The sequence below is a fragment of the Dendroctonus ponderosae genome, unplaced genomic scaffold (genome assembly GCF_020466585.1).
Source record: "Dendroctonus ponderosae isolate FM_Combo_2020 unplaced genomic scaffold, Dpon_F_20191213v2 Dpon_F_20191213_1, whole genome shotgun sequence".
NCBI classification, from domain to species: domain Eukaryota; kingdom Metazoa; phylum Arthropoda; class Insecta; order Coleoptera; family Curculionidae; genus Dendroctonus; species Dendroctonus ponderosae.
Window position 1 is genome coordinate 11460814 of NW_026017110.1, and position 17863 is coordinate 11478676.

Here is a 17863-nt window from a genome sequence, read left to right on the forward strand (position 1 = left end):
ATCTTCACTGTTTTTTGGTCGAATTGCTCTATTGAAATCTTTCTTACTTTATCCATTCCAACCAAAGGCCCTTTCCAGGTGTTTTAATTCTCCCTCTAACTCGGCTGGTTCGCAGATTCTTCTAGCTCTTTCGGTGAGAGTTTTGATGAGTCCTCTCTTTTGACTGGGGTGATGGTTTGAACCACTGTGCAGGTACCGGTCGGTAAGTACTTACTAGTAAAGTAACTAAGTTTAGATATTTTTTTTCCGAATGAATCATAGAAATGCTCGACGTCCTGTCGAACAGAACGCAATAGAAAACTTCTTTTCTTTGAACTCCCTTTGATAGTTCGCCACTTCGCCGATAACCGACGGCTCCATGTGAGCCATACGCTCTAATATTTTGTAATACCCCATTTTATTACGCGCCAAAGTTCGGGAATTACATCCAGACGTACGAACAATGTAAACAAATGTATTACCATTCGTACGTCTGGGCGCAGCTTCACGTATCCACGATCAAGACTGTAATTGCTATTGAAAGCTTTTCAATGTTGATATTGATGCATTGTTGAAAACTAGAAAAAAACGAACTTATTTATACTTTTTGAGACAAACATTCTGATATACTGATGTATCACGGGAGACTTTGGTTTGTTTTAGAAATATCCCAAGTGTTATCCATCTGAATCAAATATCTAGAAAAGCATCGGAACATCAAATGTATAATTGAAAGATCATTTTTCTTTCTTGGGGGGTCGGTCTGGGTAATGGTGAAAAAAAAAGGAAATCTTTTTTTAGCTACCAAGCTTTCGCCGATTTAATGTCGCCTTCTTCAGGGTGCTAATTGTGTCTCATCGGAAGTCTCGGACGACTGAATGCTCAAGAGAGAAAAACCATCTTTCAATTGTTGATATATCGGTTAAGAAACAGACACTAATCAAATGTATAACTATGAAAAAAATAAAGTGAATAACAAGTTGACTTTTAACATTACATCAGCAACTCTATTCACATTGTCTCTTCCCGGATGCACGTACACAATACGGCCCAAGCGCCACTGCAATGGAGGAACATTGTATTCTTTGATCAGCACCATGGTGTCTGACTGCAACTGTGATTGGAGAGGCTTCCATTTGACTCGTTGTTAGTTCGCTGGCATATTCCTTACTCCAACGTGACCAAGAGTGTTGGCTCAGTTGTTGAATCCGTTAAAAAACACTAAGGTCCGTATTTATAAAAGATGCTCAAGCCTGAGTCGAGTCTCAAGAATGAGACTTCGCATCGATTGCGTTTTATAAACCATTCTCATGCTCAAGCGGCAAACTGCAAATACTAAATATAAATACGGGCCGTATATATAAACGATACTCAAGCCAATACTCAGCTCATGCTTCGCCAAGTACGAGATCGTGCTCAACCGAGAGATCGATTTATAAACAGTACTTTGTGTATTCTCTGCAAAGTATCGGTCGATTATAGGTTTTTAAGGACTTTCGTATTTAGTTGGTAATTTTACATTGGGACTGTTGGCGAACTTGGCGAATCTAAGATGGCGTCAATGTTGTTATAAATTTTGAATCACTGGAAGACTGATTTATATCACGAAGATCACCGGACACAAGCTACAATATAATATACACTATATGTAAGAACGTAGACATGGAATCATAGAAAATTTGTTATGTACTTGTTGCATAGAATCTATAGAATAGAAAACTACTAGTTGCATAGAATCTTAAACATACCAGCAATTGAGTAAGGGGTCATATTTGATATTGGTAGTCCACGATTATCCGCTTTCAATAATGGTTGGTTTAAAAAAGGTAATATCACCTCAATAGTAGTGGTCTTTGAAAACCGAAACCTTCTCCGAAATTCTACTTCCGAAAAAAACTCAAAAGGATTTTTGCCATCTCGTATATATCTTTTACTAACTTGTTGGTCTTTGCTAATTCCCTCCTCTATTACGTCCAAATATTCCAAAACCTCGCCATTCTTATATTGTACACGATATTAAAATAAACAAATTCAAATGTAAAAACATAACATAAACAGTAATATAACCTTAAAAACCGTTCGACGGTTTAACAAAAAAGCTCGACCAATGGCTGGGCAGAAGCAATACGCAAGCCACCGTCGACCGATACTTGAAGCTTGTGAGCACTGGTTTGAGCATGAGAATGGTTTATAAAACGCTATCGAAGCCATGTCTCGTAGTTGAGACTCGACTCATGTTTGAACATCGTTTATAAATACGGACCTAACTCTGGGCTGGGGAACTTGTCTTACATCAGGATCTTGCAGTCCGATGGCAGTGCGTTCAATAAGAAAGTGGGTCGGAGATAAGAAAGCGTAGTCCGATAGAAGAATAAGGATCCGTAGATAGAGGAGTAAGGAGTCGAGAGTTCAAAGTCGAGATTCGATTTAAATAAGAAGAGTTGTTAACTCTTCAAAAGTTAAATGAGCATTGCCTGCAACGCGCTTTAAGTGATGTTTTACTGATTTAACTCCCGCTTTCCATAAACCTCCAAAATGTGGTGCTTGAACAGGTATGAAATGCCATTCAACATGATCTTGAGAGAAGAGATTGGAAAGTTGTTCATTGTTTTCGAGCAAAAACTGACCTAATTCAGGCAATTCGCTACTTGCGCCTATAAACGTTGAACCGTTATCGGAATATACATGGCTAGGTTTACAACGACGCCCAACAAATCGCCGAAAATCCGTTACAAAGGCCTCACTTGTCAAAGAGGAAGCAGTCTCAAAATGGAGCGCTTTTGTTGAAAAAGAGACAAATATGCTCACAAAACACTTGGACAACCTTGCGCCGCGGCCCTTCGGCCTTTGATGTACAAAGGTCCCACGTAATCGACCCCTACAACATTAAATATGTTTCCTACGCACTATCCGCTTTCGGGAAGATATCACATTATGGAATGCGTAATTTGCGGCCCATGACGAGAGCACTGTATGCAGTTTCTTGTTACAGCCTTAATTTAGTTTTGCGCAGACATGATCCAATATTTTTCTTTAATTTAATTATATATTCTGCTTAACTTAATGCTTTGACCCGCTCTAAACAAAATTATTTATCTGGAAAACTTATCAATTTGGCTAAGTTCAACTAGTCTTGTAAAACTACCTGTAAAATTTCCGAAACCGAAACAGGATTTTTCAATAGAAGTCCCCTATTTTCTCTCACACTTTGACTACAATTAACCGCCAATCTCAAAATCTAAGCTATAATCCGTTGTAATTTAGGCATAGTAAAGAGTCTATTAAAAGCGGTTGAGACAAATTTGGACGAAACCAAAACCAGCGTTCTCCTAATAGCGCGCATTTCAGGTAAAACTTCATGTTCACATTCCTCGGAAGGGGCTTCACGCCACAGAATTCGCTGCAAGTGCCGTTGGCACGGATCAACTAAAACTTGCCTATACATCTTGGCAACATTGGCAGACATGACAAAACGCCTTTCACCAAACTTTATTGAAATGCTAATTAGGTCCGATTGTAAAACTGGCCCTATCATTTGAAAGCGTTCAAGGATTTGCCGGTCGATAAGGGCATACTGCAGTCAAACACAACTCGCAGCCTAATGGTTAAGCTACTTTTCTTTATCAGAACGTGATGTGGCAGATAGTGAGAATTATGTATTTCCTCCGCATTCAACACCACTTCGCTCATATGACCCTCTTCTCGATAATCATTCACAAATTCCACATAATCTGGTTGAAACCTAGGATTGGACTTAAATTTACAATCTAAGAACATCAATCGGCGCCAGGCTTTAGCCTTCGTTCCACCTAACTTCTCACAGGATCCTTTAAAGGCAACGAAACAATAAACCGACAATAGGCAACTCGTTTAAATGTTTGCCGGAAAAGCAATTCACACTGTTCTTCTTCTATCGGCAAATACCTTTTCAGGTGCAAAAAATCGTTCTGTACTTCTCATAATGTTTGCAAGTCAAATTCAACCAAAGACTTATTTACACCAAAACTGCAAATAGTTTTTCCTGCGCTTCCGATTCACAACGGCCCTAATACGATTCAACCAAAAAGAGTCTTCTGCAATATAGGATTTGCCTTGCCCAAAGATATTTGCCCAGTACATAAAAGTGGGTAAAATAACTCGGCTCCAATTAACATGCCTATTTTACATAGATTACATAATATGGATCAGCCAACGTGATATTTTCAGGAATATTCAAGCGATCAACGACGATTCGAACGTCAGGAATCCGACTGGTTATTTCTGGATGACTCAGGCAATTCAAGTTCGCGCTGAAAACCCTGTTCAAAGATTTTAGAAGTATCTCGCATTTATATGTGACCTCAGAGGTACTTTGACCAAGTATTAAATTTCTCCTTGTGCAAGTTCAGCTTTTCCCCTAATTCCTCTGTAATGAAGCTGGACTGGCAGTCCGAATCCAACAGTGCACGATCAACATGCCATATGCCACTTTCATCCTGTGCCTTCAAGAAAACGGTGTAGAGAAATGCGTCTGTGTTCGAGTTGGAGGAAGATAAAGTTATCGGACAATCATCCTCTTGCTTTGCTTTCTGTGTGATGGTTGTCACCAATTGAACAAAAATTTTCAAAATGGAGCAAAATGTTATGCCTTTCTCTGCATTTAGTGCATGGTGCTCCCCTACAATATTTGCTAAAGTGTCCACCCTTCAAGCAATTTAAGCACAACTTAAGCTGTTACACTTTTAACACTTTGTCCTTTAGAGGCAAATTTGTCAGCGTCGTGCAATTTTCAATAAAATGGGGGAAAATGACCTTACGTAATGCGCATTTTATTTAATTAACTACCAAACCCTTTGTAGCATTACGTTTACATTTCTCGCTGCACATCGTCAATTTTTCCGAAACGCTATGAACTGGCACCACTTTATGTCGTTTTCAATTTTCCAGCAAGTCCCAACGTGACTTTAGGAAACCTTTCAAATCATCCCACCATAGCTTCACATTTTTAATATTGTTAAATTCTTTCCATTCACGATTTGTGACGGAATCTAATTTAGTGCTCACCAAATAAACAATTAGCGTATCCCAATGTTGTGGCTCCTCTTTTAGAACAGTTAAGGCACCCAAATGTTTTGGCACCCTATCCTCCAAAGACCGAAGTTTTTCTACCGATTCCGTTTCTAAGATTTCGATTTTGATTTCGAAGATTTGATATACATGTGCGTTAACAAACGCGTATTATTGTATCTTTCACACAATGCGGTCCAAGCTATGTTATAATTTTCCGCAAAAAAATCTAAAGAACAATTAATTTGCGCTGTAGGATTCTGTAACAAAACTCTTAGTTTCCAACCTAATTAATTAATAAAAAGACTTTTGTATTGGTGACAAAGAATCATTTTGTCGTCCATGTGATATTTTTTAATCATAGCCTATGCTTTAGAAGTGATCGAAAAATATGCATTGTCAAAATTTTCACGCTCAATATTTTGACTTTCCAGTTTATCATCAGCTGACAGCAATTCTATTTCTTCTTCTCAGTTTTCGAACATTGAATAAACTAATTCGATTTTGTTCAACCTATCTTGAATTTCACCAATCTCAGCATCACTTAAAACCGTCTCAGGATTGAATGGCTTTAAATGCTTTTTAAATGAAGTCAATCTTGACTTCTGTGAATTTATCTTTATCTTCCACTAAAGCCATTTTCAATAGATCAAGAAATTAAATGTTACTTTAAAATCTCTTTTCAAAATATTATATGCAGAAAAAAAGTAAAAAATACTCTCGTGCAAGGATATTATAGGAATAAATCAACAGTGGATGCAAAGAATTCCGGACTTACCCATGTTCTATTTTCTCAATAGCACTTTCTTTTCTCGCACTTTTTCTGTTCACTAATCCGGCTCTAACAACCCATTGTTTAATCTTCAATGTTGTCGTTAGACAATCCATGGACTGTATTAACTCTTTTTTGAGTTTGCCCAAACAAAACGATTAAATCAAAAACTATGTTTTTTGGATATTTTGGATTTGGACAAAGTTGTACAAATTTCACAAATGATTTTAGTACAGGGCAGCGTTACAACCACGTTAAAACTGTTCTATAGGTATACATGGGTATATAGGAATGAGAGTTTATGTATTTTGCTTACTTTGTTAAAATATACTAATAATCCTTTCTTGCTTGTTAAGTTGAGTATCTGGCGTTCGCTGCTAATGATTATTTTTACTCAAATAATCATTAAAATAATAATCGTTATAGTTGTAGATAAAATATTGTACGTAACACGTAGGATTCTATATTATTAACCCACTTGCGTTATGCGTGCGTTAATAACATTAATATCCTACTGGTTACGTAAATAACTATTACATTATTAATTTTCTGTTGCAGGTGAAATGATAGTGTCCAGTACAAAATATGACGTGAAAGTTATAAACAGATCAGCGTTCGAAGTGAAAATGCTGGTAGTTATCAGAAGCCTACAAGCGGAAGACTATGGTGCCTACAGATGCATCGCTAAGAACTCATTGGGAGAAGTTGAAAGCAGCACTCGCTTATACGGTAATACTCTACTCATACATTTGGTCAGCAAAATAATATTGTCTTGTATTGTTATTCAGACACATGCTAATGTGTAAAATTTTATTAAAGTAGACATTTCAAAATGATTTGCGCCATAGTACTGGTTAAGATTGTATATTTCGTAGAAAGAGTATTAATTGCTACAATTACAGCACAACATATTTTATGACAACATATGTCTGTATTTCATTGAGGACAATACGTACAATTTTTTTGTGATTCACTATTCGAAGTTTTACATATTAACATAAATATAAAAAAATCTATTTACCAACCACCAAAAAAGTTAGTAGATGCTATTTAAAAAAACTAATGTTTTGACATTTTTTATATCATTGTTTGTAGGCAATGTTATTAAATGGATACCTTAATGTCATATGGGGAGTTAGTTTGAGCTTACAGCAACTACTTACTAAATTTGGGTTTTTAATTTAGAACCGTTGGCATTTTTTTCTCAAACAATTGACATGCACATATCAAAAACAATGAAAGATAAGTTTACTTTTTGTCTTCTTCTTCTTGAAATCTATTCGATCTCACTATTGGCAATCATCCTGGATATTATAACTTTGTTCACGGCTGCTTTAAATAGTTCGGTAGTAGTTTTTGAGAACCACGTTCTTAAATTTTTAAGCCGTGATATTTTCCTTCGTCGTGGTCGTCTTCTGCCATAATCCTTCCCTTGGGGGACGGACTTGAAGAGTTTATATTTGATTTTGTGTCTCATAATATGCCCGAGGTACTCAAGCTTTCTTCTCTTCATGGAATTCTTCCTCATTCTCACCGTCACTGCTCTGTTGGTCACTTTCTCCACCCATGACATCATCTCAGCATCCTTTTGTAAACCACATTTTGAACGCTTCGAGTTTTCTTGTGTTGCCTCGATTAATGTCCATGCCTCCAGCACATAGAAAAGAACCGAGAAAATACAGCATCGGAAAAGTCTGATTTTGATGTCGATGTTGAGGTTGTGACTTTTAAACAGTTTAGCCATTTGGTTGAAGGCGGCCCTTGGTTTCTCTATTCTACACCGGATCTCCTGTGAGTGGTCCCAATTATCATTGATCATGGTTTCCAAATAGGTTAACTGTTACTCTGTCTATTGGTGTGTTGTTGATCGTTAAGTCGTACCTTCCACCAGTTTCTCTACTGATTACCATAAATGTGCTTTTACTAATGTTAATTTCTAAGCCATATTTACTGCTGACGTCCTTTATTTTGTTCATTACTTCTTCTAAGTTGTTCATGTTGTCAGTGAAAACCACAGTATCATCTGCGCATCGGATGTTGTTCATTCGTTCTCCATTCAGCATAATTCCTATTTGGGAATTTTCAAGGGCCTCTTTAAAGTTTTTCTCCGAGTAGAGATTAAATATCGCGGTGTCAGGATACCGTCCTGGCTAACTCCTTGAAGAATGTTTACTTACATAGTTCCAACAAAACTACGGTTGCCCAAATTCGCAAATCAAATGCCAATCCAACCATGCTAAAGAAATTAAGGGTTTGAATTGATTCTTATTTTCAATGCTAAGGTTGCAAGTTAGGTTATAGTTTTCGTACACGCTGTATAGATAGAGGGCTAAATGTATTTACGTAGTTTCGGCACGACTCGTTATGACCGGAAACAAAATTTGAAGTTCCCAAAATAACGGCAGGTTGGAAAACTTCTAATACACGGTCTACGTAAATTGCCGTGTATACATCGGTTGGGAAGACTATTAAATATCTCGCACATTATATAAAACTGTTCGAAATATATTTTATTTAAACATCTTTATCAAACTGAATTTCAGTGCTTTTCTTAATAATTTGAAATGAAATACAACTCTTTTTGTTAAGCAACGATTTAGTCTAGGTACATTTCTCAAAGAATATCGTATTCATATTAGCTGATTAACTCCCTTGAAGCACCAGACGACAATTTGGGGTATTCGGAAAGTTAAGTAAGTAAATAGTCAGAAAGCCTCAAGTAACTCATCGTATGTTACATACTATTACATGCATTGCCGCAAAATGGAACGTGATATCTGTAAGAGTTAAAATGCTATTTCATTCACGACTTCAGGCCTTTGCTAATAACATCTTTGCAGTTTACCGTCTTTTTATTACGTGTTTATATCCAGATTGGATAGGTACCTTGAAGGATCAAATCACATATAAAGTGTCGAAACTTGGAAGCAATTTAATGTTTGGAATTTCCTAAACTGGCATTAAGGGAGTCATATCAATATTCGGGTGCAACGCATTTCATTTAATAGAAAATCCATAGAACGTTAAGTATGAAAATATAGTTGAATAGTGAATAGAAGATTTCATATTCAAACATGTAACGTATAACTAATGTATTATTTCAACAACTGACAATAATTCGATTAATTTTAAGAAAATGATAGCGTTTAGATTGCATATTTCTTAAATTAATTTAGTTAGAGTTAAATAATAGTTGGTTTACATGTAATTAAATCTGACAAAACCTATCAACCGAAAACACCAATTGGGATGCAACTGTAACACTAAGAGAGACAAAATGCTTTCAAACAAAGCCAGAAATGCAATGTTTGAGATAGCTGCACCCCTAGAGCCAACACACATTGCTCATCATGGCAGCGACGACATCCTGGACATATTTCTGCACAAGAACACAGGAAGACTATCCAGTCCCAAAGTATTTCAGGAACTATCATCGGACCGTTTGTTCATACTCATGCAAATTGGCCCAAACCAAGTCAATGGCATCACTGCGACTAACAGGGTCACCAAATGGCAGACTTTTTAGTGTATATTGGAAGGCTCCAGCAGGATCCCTCACCCCAAAACAGAGGACAACCTGGACCAGGCACTCGGAAAACTCACCAGGCAAATCAAGAACGGCCTGGCAGCCTCAACAAGTCTATCAGTCGTTCCAGCAAGCCAAACCACTCCTCCCTGGTTAAAAGCCAAACTCAGGGAGAAAACCCTGATTCGACATAGAGCCATGCGAACACAAGACCCATATCTAAAAAGGCAAGTCAACCGCCTCCATAATGCGATCAGAGAAGACATGAAGAAAGTTTAATCGCATCTCTCGGATACCCGCATGAACCAAATAGAGGTCGACGAGTCATGCCAAGAGATATGGAAACTGGCCAAGAACCTTAATGCAGGACCAAGGAAGCCAATGCCACCTATAAAAGAAAACGGTATCACCACTGTGGATCCCAAAGCGAACGTGGAACTCTCTGCCAACCATCTAGAGCTCCAATACAGAGTAATCCGGTTTGATCACCCAAAACAAGAAGATGAAGTGGACAAAATAGTAGCCGCCCAGTTCCGGAAAACGAAGAGGAAAAAGGCCCCTGGACATGATATCTCAAATGAGGTCCTCAAAAAACTACCGACAGCAGCAATTGAAGATCTTACTACAGTGGCAAATGCAATATTGGACCTCCAGTACTTCCCAACCACCTGGAAGAAGGCAATGGTGGTATTGGTACTTAAAAGTGGTGCAAAAAGAAAAATCCTCCCGTCCAACAGGCCCATCAACTTGCTACCGATAATGGGCAAGCTTATGGAGAGGACAAGAAAGTGCTGCTGCATGAGCAACATGGATTCAGGCCGGGCCACGGCACGAACACACTGACCGCCCGACTAACAACTAAAATCCTCCAAAGGTTGAGCCGCCGACAGAATCTAGGATCCAGCCGTCTTCCTAGATATGTCAAAGGCATTCGACAAAGTTTGGCACCAGGTCAAACTCAAGCTTTAGCTTAAAGTAGCAGTAGGAAAGTTGTAAAGAATTTGCGATTTTTAGCGGCAAAGTGTTCAATCCTCACATAATGGCAAAGTTCTAGGCTTCCGGTCTCCAAATTCAACATGAAACATATACAAAAAACATCAGAACAGCGGTAGGTCTTAAATCAAATACAGAATGTGTGCGAATACCTAACTAAGCAGATCTATAGAGAAAAACTTAGGATTCAAAACCCTTATGAATTATGGAAAAAATTGAAGATGCCTGGGATGAGCTAACACCAGAATACACAAAGACTCATTCGTTTTATGCCCACACGTCTTAATTTAGTTTTAAATGCTAATGGGGCAGCAGTTAAATATTAATTTTTAATATATCTTTTTTTTCAAATATTGTTCGCTGTTCTATTGTTCTTATTATTATTAATGTTATGTTAAAATATATATGAAAGATAAGGAAAAATATTATGTTGCGGGATGTTTGGGAAAGAAACAAATCAGTTCAAAAGATAGCAGGTGTGGGAAAATAATGGCAACGTCCCCTTTTAATTATTTACCGATGTGATGTGAACTTTTATTGAGGTCTTCAAAGCTAAACCAGCAAAAAAACTAAATTTAAATTTTGAAGAAATAAAAGAAAAAAAAATTAGGGAGGAAAGAAAGTTGACTTAATTGTAAAAGAAATATGTAAATATAACCCAAAAACTATTTTTATTATTTTATGAAAGTAATTCAACTAACTATTTTATTGTCAAGCGTTAACTTTCTCTACACCTTAAATTATTGCTTTTTCCTCTTTTAGAACTGAGGAAGATATCAGCAAAGGTCGAAACGCAGGAAAATAATTAAAACGTGACGTATTATAATCCTACACCTGCTACCTTTTGAACTTAACTTTACTATTGAGACGCAAAATTAAAATTGGTAAAAAATCAGCTCTGTAAAAGATTTTTAATAGGAAATGCATTTTACTATTCTTTTTCGTATCATGTTGAGACTGAGTTTATTTCGTTTAAACGTAAGTTAGTTAAACTACTGATAGTAACTTTTCAGTTTCTGTTCAGTTTCTGTTCAGTTCCTGTTCTAGTAAAAGTCAATCAGAACACCGTCCGTACGGCTATCTAAAAGATTTCGTGTTATTTCTTCAAAAATAGCTACAGCGCGCAATCTGCAAGGTATGCTTTCATATTTAATTATTAATTAATTAATTAGAACTGTGTTTTAACTGATGAATATCAAATTCCGTCCGTGCCTAGTAACTTGAAGCATGCAGCGATCGTAAATTCGGCTTATTAGACTTTAACGAAGCTAATTTTAAAAATGCCACTTCTGGGTTAACAACAGAGGTCGCCACCAACCAATCCCAATTCAGCCTGAATTCACTTATAAACCGTAGCGACCAAAAAACATGTGTGGGAGCCTCGTAATGTATAAACCCCGGGAGAGTTATAAAAGACCGCTAGTTACAAGCAAGCATCTTGCAGAAAACTCGAAATAAACATTTTTAGTAGATGTTATGTTTAAATCGAAGACATAAATTTATTGAAAATAATGGCTGCTTTCTTTCTTTTTGAATTTTCAAATAAGCAATGTAACAAACATAACTATCCTAAATCTGAAGCAATTGAAATAACTGTTTTCATTCATTTAAAGTGTCCCACTTCCTTGAGTGCTGGAAAATATTTACATTTAATCAAAATGTTCATATGTACCTACTTCAACTAGTTTCTATAAAGTGCTCTAGAAAATGGAAACCGAATACTATGAGGGATCAATCTCATAAAATAACTTCGAAAAGCAATTTTCTGATAGGAATTTTATCGAAAGTATTCAAAACATTTGTTAGCTTATAAATCTTTGCACGTTCAAAAAGTTGAGTGTATGATATTTTTTTCTACGTGGAATCTTAAGTGTTGCCATGAAATGCGTCGCGCGTATATCGACTAGTCGTTCCAATTACAAGAACATCTATTTTCGTTAAAACGTTTACGTTAATTCTTCTAATCTCTATAAAATGAAGATATAAAGATGTTTAAAGCCTAAAACTGACTGCTGAAGCTGAAAACGGCTACAGCGCAAGATGCAGATTTACAACTGAAAAATTTATACAATTTTTTCATTACCCCCAAACTTTAGAAGTTCGTTGAGTATATATACCACAGCCGGTGCTTTTCTATTTTGAGCTTTTTTGTTCAGTTTTTTACTTCTTCTTCCGTGAATGACATTGGGCCCTCCTCTTTTCTGCCTCCTCTTCTCCCATCGTTGTTTTTTTTTGTTATCGTAAAGGTTATTAAAATATATCTCCCAGTTGTGCAGTGACACGCTTTTAGTTTGAATGTATTCGTTCACAGGCTTTTTTCGACTTCTAAGCAATTTTAAATTACAAAATAATTAAACTAATTGAAATGGCAATATTTTTAATTTTTTTAAACTGTTTCGTATTGATTTTCATAATAATTTAGTTATTATTATTGATATTAAATCAAATTTGTCTAATTTTACGGCTTCCCTAAAAGTAACACTTGCAAAACTCTTGCTGCAAGGCCAAGACCAAGACTATGCTTGCACGAACAAGACCGCTCATCACTTCTTCCGGTTCTTTGCTTCTCACTTCTTCCAAACACTTGCTTATTCAAAAGCTTTGACAATATCTTAAAAAATTAACGTGCCTAGAAGAGGAGTGACTAATGTGGAGTCAAATGGAGGGTCAGACATATATTATGTCTTAATATATGTAATTATAAACCTTTCAACTTTAAACCTTAAAACTTACATTTATTAGCAATTAACAATTGATATGATAAATAGTACACTAAGATAATTAAAACTTATTACATCTACACCATCTGTTTAACAACAAACAGTTTCATGTGACTTCGTGTTCTCTTTTGTCTATAAGATGGGTAATCATTCCATTAAAGTTTAGTGGGTGTTGCGTCAACAAATATCAAAAATTAGGAAGAAAACTAGACCTTTATCAACACACTAGAAAAAATGTAGAAGCCTGGATCATTAAATAAATCTAGCTTATTGTTGACGTCGATTATTTATTCAACAACTATACCTATGGCTAGATAATCCATGCGTAGTGAACTCAGTTTCGTCGTTGAAACTATTCCTACCCCCAAAGTGAGGACGTTTCCGACATTCTGACAGCTCCTACATTCTGCTGCCAGTGCGCATATAATTTACCGAAACGAATACCGAACCTAAGAAAGTATTTAGGATTTATTAGGAGTTGTTTAAGTACAAAGCTACGAATCAAATATGTATCGCATGAAGATCCATTTAAGATATAACTAGATTTTAGGCCTCCTTTTCCCATTGTTGTCATGATTCATTTTTGAGGTTTCTGAAATATTCCTTTGTTCGTTTTTTTAAATGTAATTTTCGCTAGAGCCCAATTTTTGTTTCTTAGTACAGCCCTATATATCCAGTATATTATTAACTGATTGATTTCTTGGGGCGCTTATATTGACTGTTAATAAGCATCAAACTCTGGTGCAATATACCAAAATTCAAGGTATGTTATTGTTTAAATCTCACAAGCCTGCTCTGCACTTCTGCAAACATATCCTGATTTAGTTTGCTTCTCTGGGAATGGGGACTAATCTAAAATTTTAACCTGTCTAACAAAACGTATTCCTATACAGGATTGACTAACAATGATACCCATTCTTTGGGGAATGCACATTTTGCATGGGCAAAATAATGCCATTTGGTTAAATTTACATTAGCACGAAAATTGAAAAACGACGTGATGTGTTTAAAATGTCACTCTCACTATTTATGCCGACACCGTCGAACTTGAGCATATGTTGAGTTATTTTCCTATAAAGATATTTGAAAATTTACTAGAAAATTATAATATACTCCTAGTCCGTCTATTATGTTCCATCCTTGCTACTCGACCCGCCCAATTCCATTTTGAAAAAGTTATTCTGTCAATCAAATCTGTTAGGTGTGATATTTTTCTGATTTGTTGGTTGGAGAGTTGGGCATTTGTGGGTTGAGTGTTAAGGTCTCAGATCCATATGTCAGCACCGGTAGAATTCACGTGTCGAACACTTTTGTTTTAAGGCATATGGGTGTATTGGAATTGAAAACTAGTTAGATTTTACACAAAACTGTCCATGATAGGTTGATCCTCCTCTCTAGTTGACAGGTTCGATTCTCTCAAATTTATCATAACTTTGGTTGGAGACATATTAATCTTTAGCCCAATTTCATCGGAAACTTCTGATATCGATGATATACTTTACGCGTCGTTTTGTAAGTCGGTAATTAGTACGACATCAGTAAAGCGTAGTTGGTCTAGCTGCCCTGTGCTTTGTTCTCTCTCTCTGTCTCTCTCTCTAGCTTTGTTCCAAAATTGTCCCAGTTCACCTTCTTGAAAATGTATTGTAAAAGTAAAGTAAATCGTCTTGGGAAAATTGTATCTCCTTGCACTACGCTCTCTTAATGTTGATTTTATTAGTATAATCGCGGAGCTGTATTTCTGGTGCAGCCTGGACCTGTATTTATTTTATAGTTTGGGAATATTTCTATTATCAACAGTATTTGACTAGAGTCTATCGGCAGTCTGCTAGTGCTTTTAGCAATTTCTCCTGGTCTATGAAGTCAAACGCCTTTTCATGGTCAAGAAAGATCTGCATTAGTGGTTTATTGTGTTGCTGGCATTTTTCCATCAGTGCCTTAATTACCTGCAATGAGTCATTTGTCTCGAATCCTGCTCTCTTGGCTGGTAGGTGAAAGTTCTAATTTGTTACTTAGGCGTTTTGTTAGCATTCTTACAAAGAGTTTATGAATGTGAGGCAGTAGACTTATGGGTCTATAGTTTGATAGATCTGCCGTATTTCCTTTTTCATACATTATTTTAATGACCGCGTTATTTCCGATAGTTGGAATTTTACATTTGGTAGACACTTTTTATAGAGTTTTGTTATTGTATATATCAGATTATCGCCACCTTAGTTTACGGCTACAATTACTATTTAATCCTGGGGATTTATTGTAATTCACCTCTCTAAGGCGCTATTTACTTCTGCGGTTGTTATCTCTGGCAGGTCTTCAGATTGTTCAATCGCCATTTGTTCTACTTCCTCATGCACTCTCTCCTGACTATATTTAGAACAAAATAAAAAATAAGTAAATAATTATTATCTTGTCTCTTAAGTTTGTGACTGACACTCTTCAACCTGTTGCCACTTTACGTCTCCACACTTTCATTATTTTGTTCTCTTCCATGATTTTCTGTGTTGTATTTTCTTACATCTTGCCTCACTACTTTCGCTATGTCATTGAAAAGTTGCTTTAGTGTGTGTCTATTTACAGGGTTTTCTTTATTGCGGATTTCATGCTTTGGTTTCAAGATTTTCCTTGCTCAGTGACTGAGCTTCTCGCTTCCAATATTAGGTTTTAAGCAGTGTTTCTTAATATCAACTTTTACAGATTTCACAATTTTTTCGTTTCGTTCCACAACATCTAGATTTTCGTTATTCTATATCTTTTGGTCTATGGGATATGGCTCTGGTACTCAACCTTGTTGGCAACGTATGTCCATTCTTTTGTGCCTTTGGGGTTTGACTACATGGTTTTTTTGCATCTTTGCCCTGGCCGTTTTGTGATCGCCATTTATTATTGCCTTATTCAGTACATTAATATATATTACTATATTTGTTTTGTCTGTTATACTCAAATCCATTGCATTTTCAATGTTTCCACTCGGAGATCTCCAGGTTCATTTTCGATATTTAAATTTTTTGCAGAAAGTGTTCACTGCAAAGAGCTGGTTGCGTAATTGCTGTTAATCCTTATTGCTCTGAAACAGAATCTCGGACTAACATGTTTTATCTGGGTTATGTTTCGTCTATGCTTTCATGAAGCATTTTACTCCCTTTCTTTTGAATAAAAAAAAAACATAAAATTCCGATTTATACCAACGTTTTTTTGCAAATTTTCGCTTCAGTATGGCTGGTAATAAATATATGTACAGTAGAAGTAATATAAATACAATAGTAACAGAAATTATTGAATTTTAGATTTAATGCTGAGTTCTTGTACATGGTCAATATTTTTGATTTCAGAAATTCCTGGGCCAACTAACACCTACTCCGTATCAATTGACGAAGAAGACTACAACGATCAACTCGGTTCAGCGGAAAAAGATCAAGACGACGATTTTTTAATTAACGCACAAGTTAACGGTAAATCACTAGGGTTGTCCACTTTGGAACCACCAAAGAAAAGTACGCATTCGTCTGAAAGAAGTAATCACGTAATTGAAAATGGCGTATCAAGGCCAGATTGTAAAAGAACCTACATGAGACTCTTTCTCATAGCGTGGATGATAATAATCCATAAATTCAACAATTCAGGAATATGATTGACCTTTGCAAGTACGATTGATAGTTTGACAATAAGCGAGTTGATATTCGAATGATAAATGTCGGCGTCATATTACGTCTAAGAGCTGTGTTGGTAGTGCTGCTGGTATTTTTTCTCTTGCGTCATTTTTTTTAGTTTTCTTAAATTAGTAAATGCTTACAGTTTAAAGTGGCCTATACCTATAACGTATTTTACACGCATTTAAGTAAAGTTTCCGCTGAATCAATTAGAGTGCCTAATTAATAGTTTATAATAGTTCTAATCATTAAAAAGTTAATTCTGAAATATTTTTACCTCTAATGAAATGAGTTGCTAAATCAAGCACTTTGGAACACTTTTGTACGTATATAGATATATGCGGGATGTAAATAGAAAGTCAATACTACAATATGTAAATTTGAATATAGGATGTTAGCATTTTAGACTGAGCGCAAATTTTCATAGCAAAAGTTTGACTGGATGGATTTGCAAATCCGAATAGCTTTGCAATTTTTATGGAAATTTCTTAAAACTAGAACTGAAACTCGAACTTAATGCTAAATTTAGCATTCAAACATCTTATTTTGAACTTATAGATTTTCGCTTTACTTGGCTCACAAATACGGCAAAGATTGTACATATCAATGATTACCATCTTTATAACTCGTATTCAATGATTTTCAAAATTGTTACGCAAAGAATTTAACCCGTGGGTTCTTTGTTTTCCGGTTAGTTCATTTGTTTCCATAATCTTTGAATGGAAATATTGCCATCTTGCGTAGGCTTCCCATTTTAAAAATATTATACGTAGAGGAAATAAGAATTTAAGTAGTGTATTTGTTTGCCATACGTCGCATAAAAAGAGTTTCTAATAAACAGGACCTAACCTGACACGAAACGAATGATAATAACAGTCAGTGACTAGATATTCATCTGAAGTTGTTGATGGGGTTTTAAATCGTCGGAATATGTTGGTATTTTATCTAAATCAAAAACGTTAAACATAAGTATGTAGAACGGGTATTGCCAATTGTTCTTAGACATGTTTCTTTGCTAACGCCGAAATAAATCTCCGAAACGGTAGCCATGTCTGTTACTTCTTCTTATTCCTCGGGTTTTTTCATTCTTGTCCTCGAGTATATTTTTTAAAATGATCGGGATATGTCTTGCTTAAAGGCGCTATGTTTACTGTTCGTAGAAGGTTCTCGATTGTGGCATGTT

The 17863-nt window shown here is 36.0% G+C and overlaps 1 protein-coding gene across 1 annotated transcript in view; it reads left to right on the plus strand.

Annotated features, from left to right (window-relative positions):
* Positions 1-17863, plus strand: part of LOC109536020 (lachesin) — a gene marked incomplete at its 3' end in the record, with an annotated part of 219347 nt that extends 201484 nt beyond the window's left edge. The window contains 2 exon segments of the mRNA XM_048661141.1: positions 6356-6526; positions 16363-17863. Coding sequence (XP_048517098.1) covers positions 6356-6526; positions 16363-16661 — 470 coding nt within the window.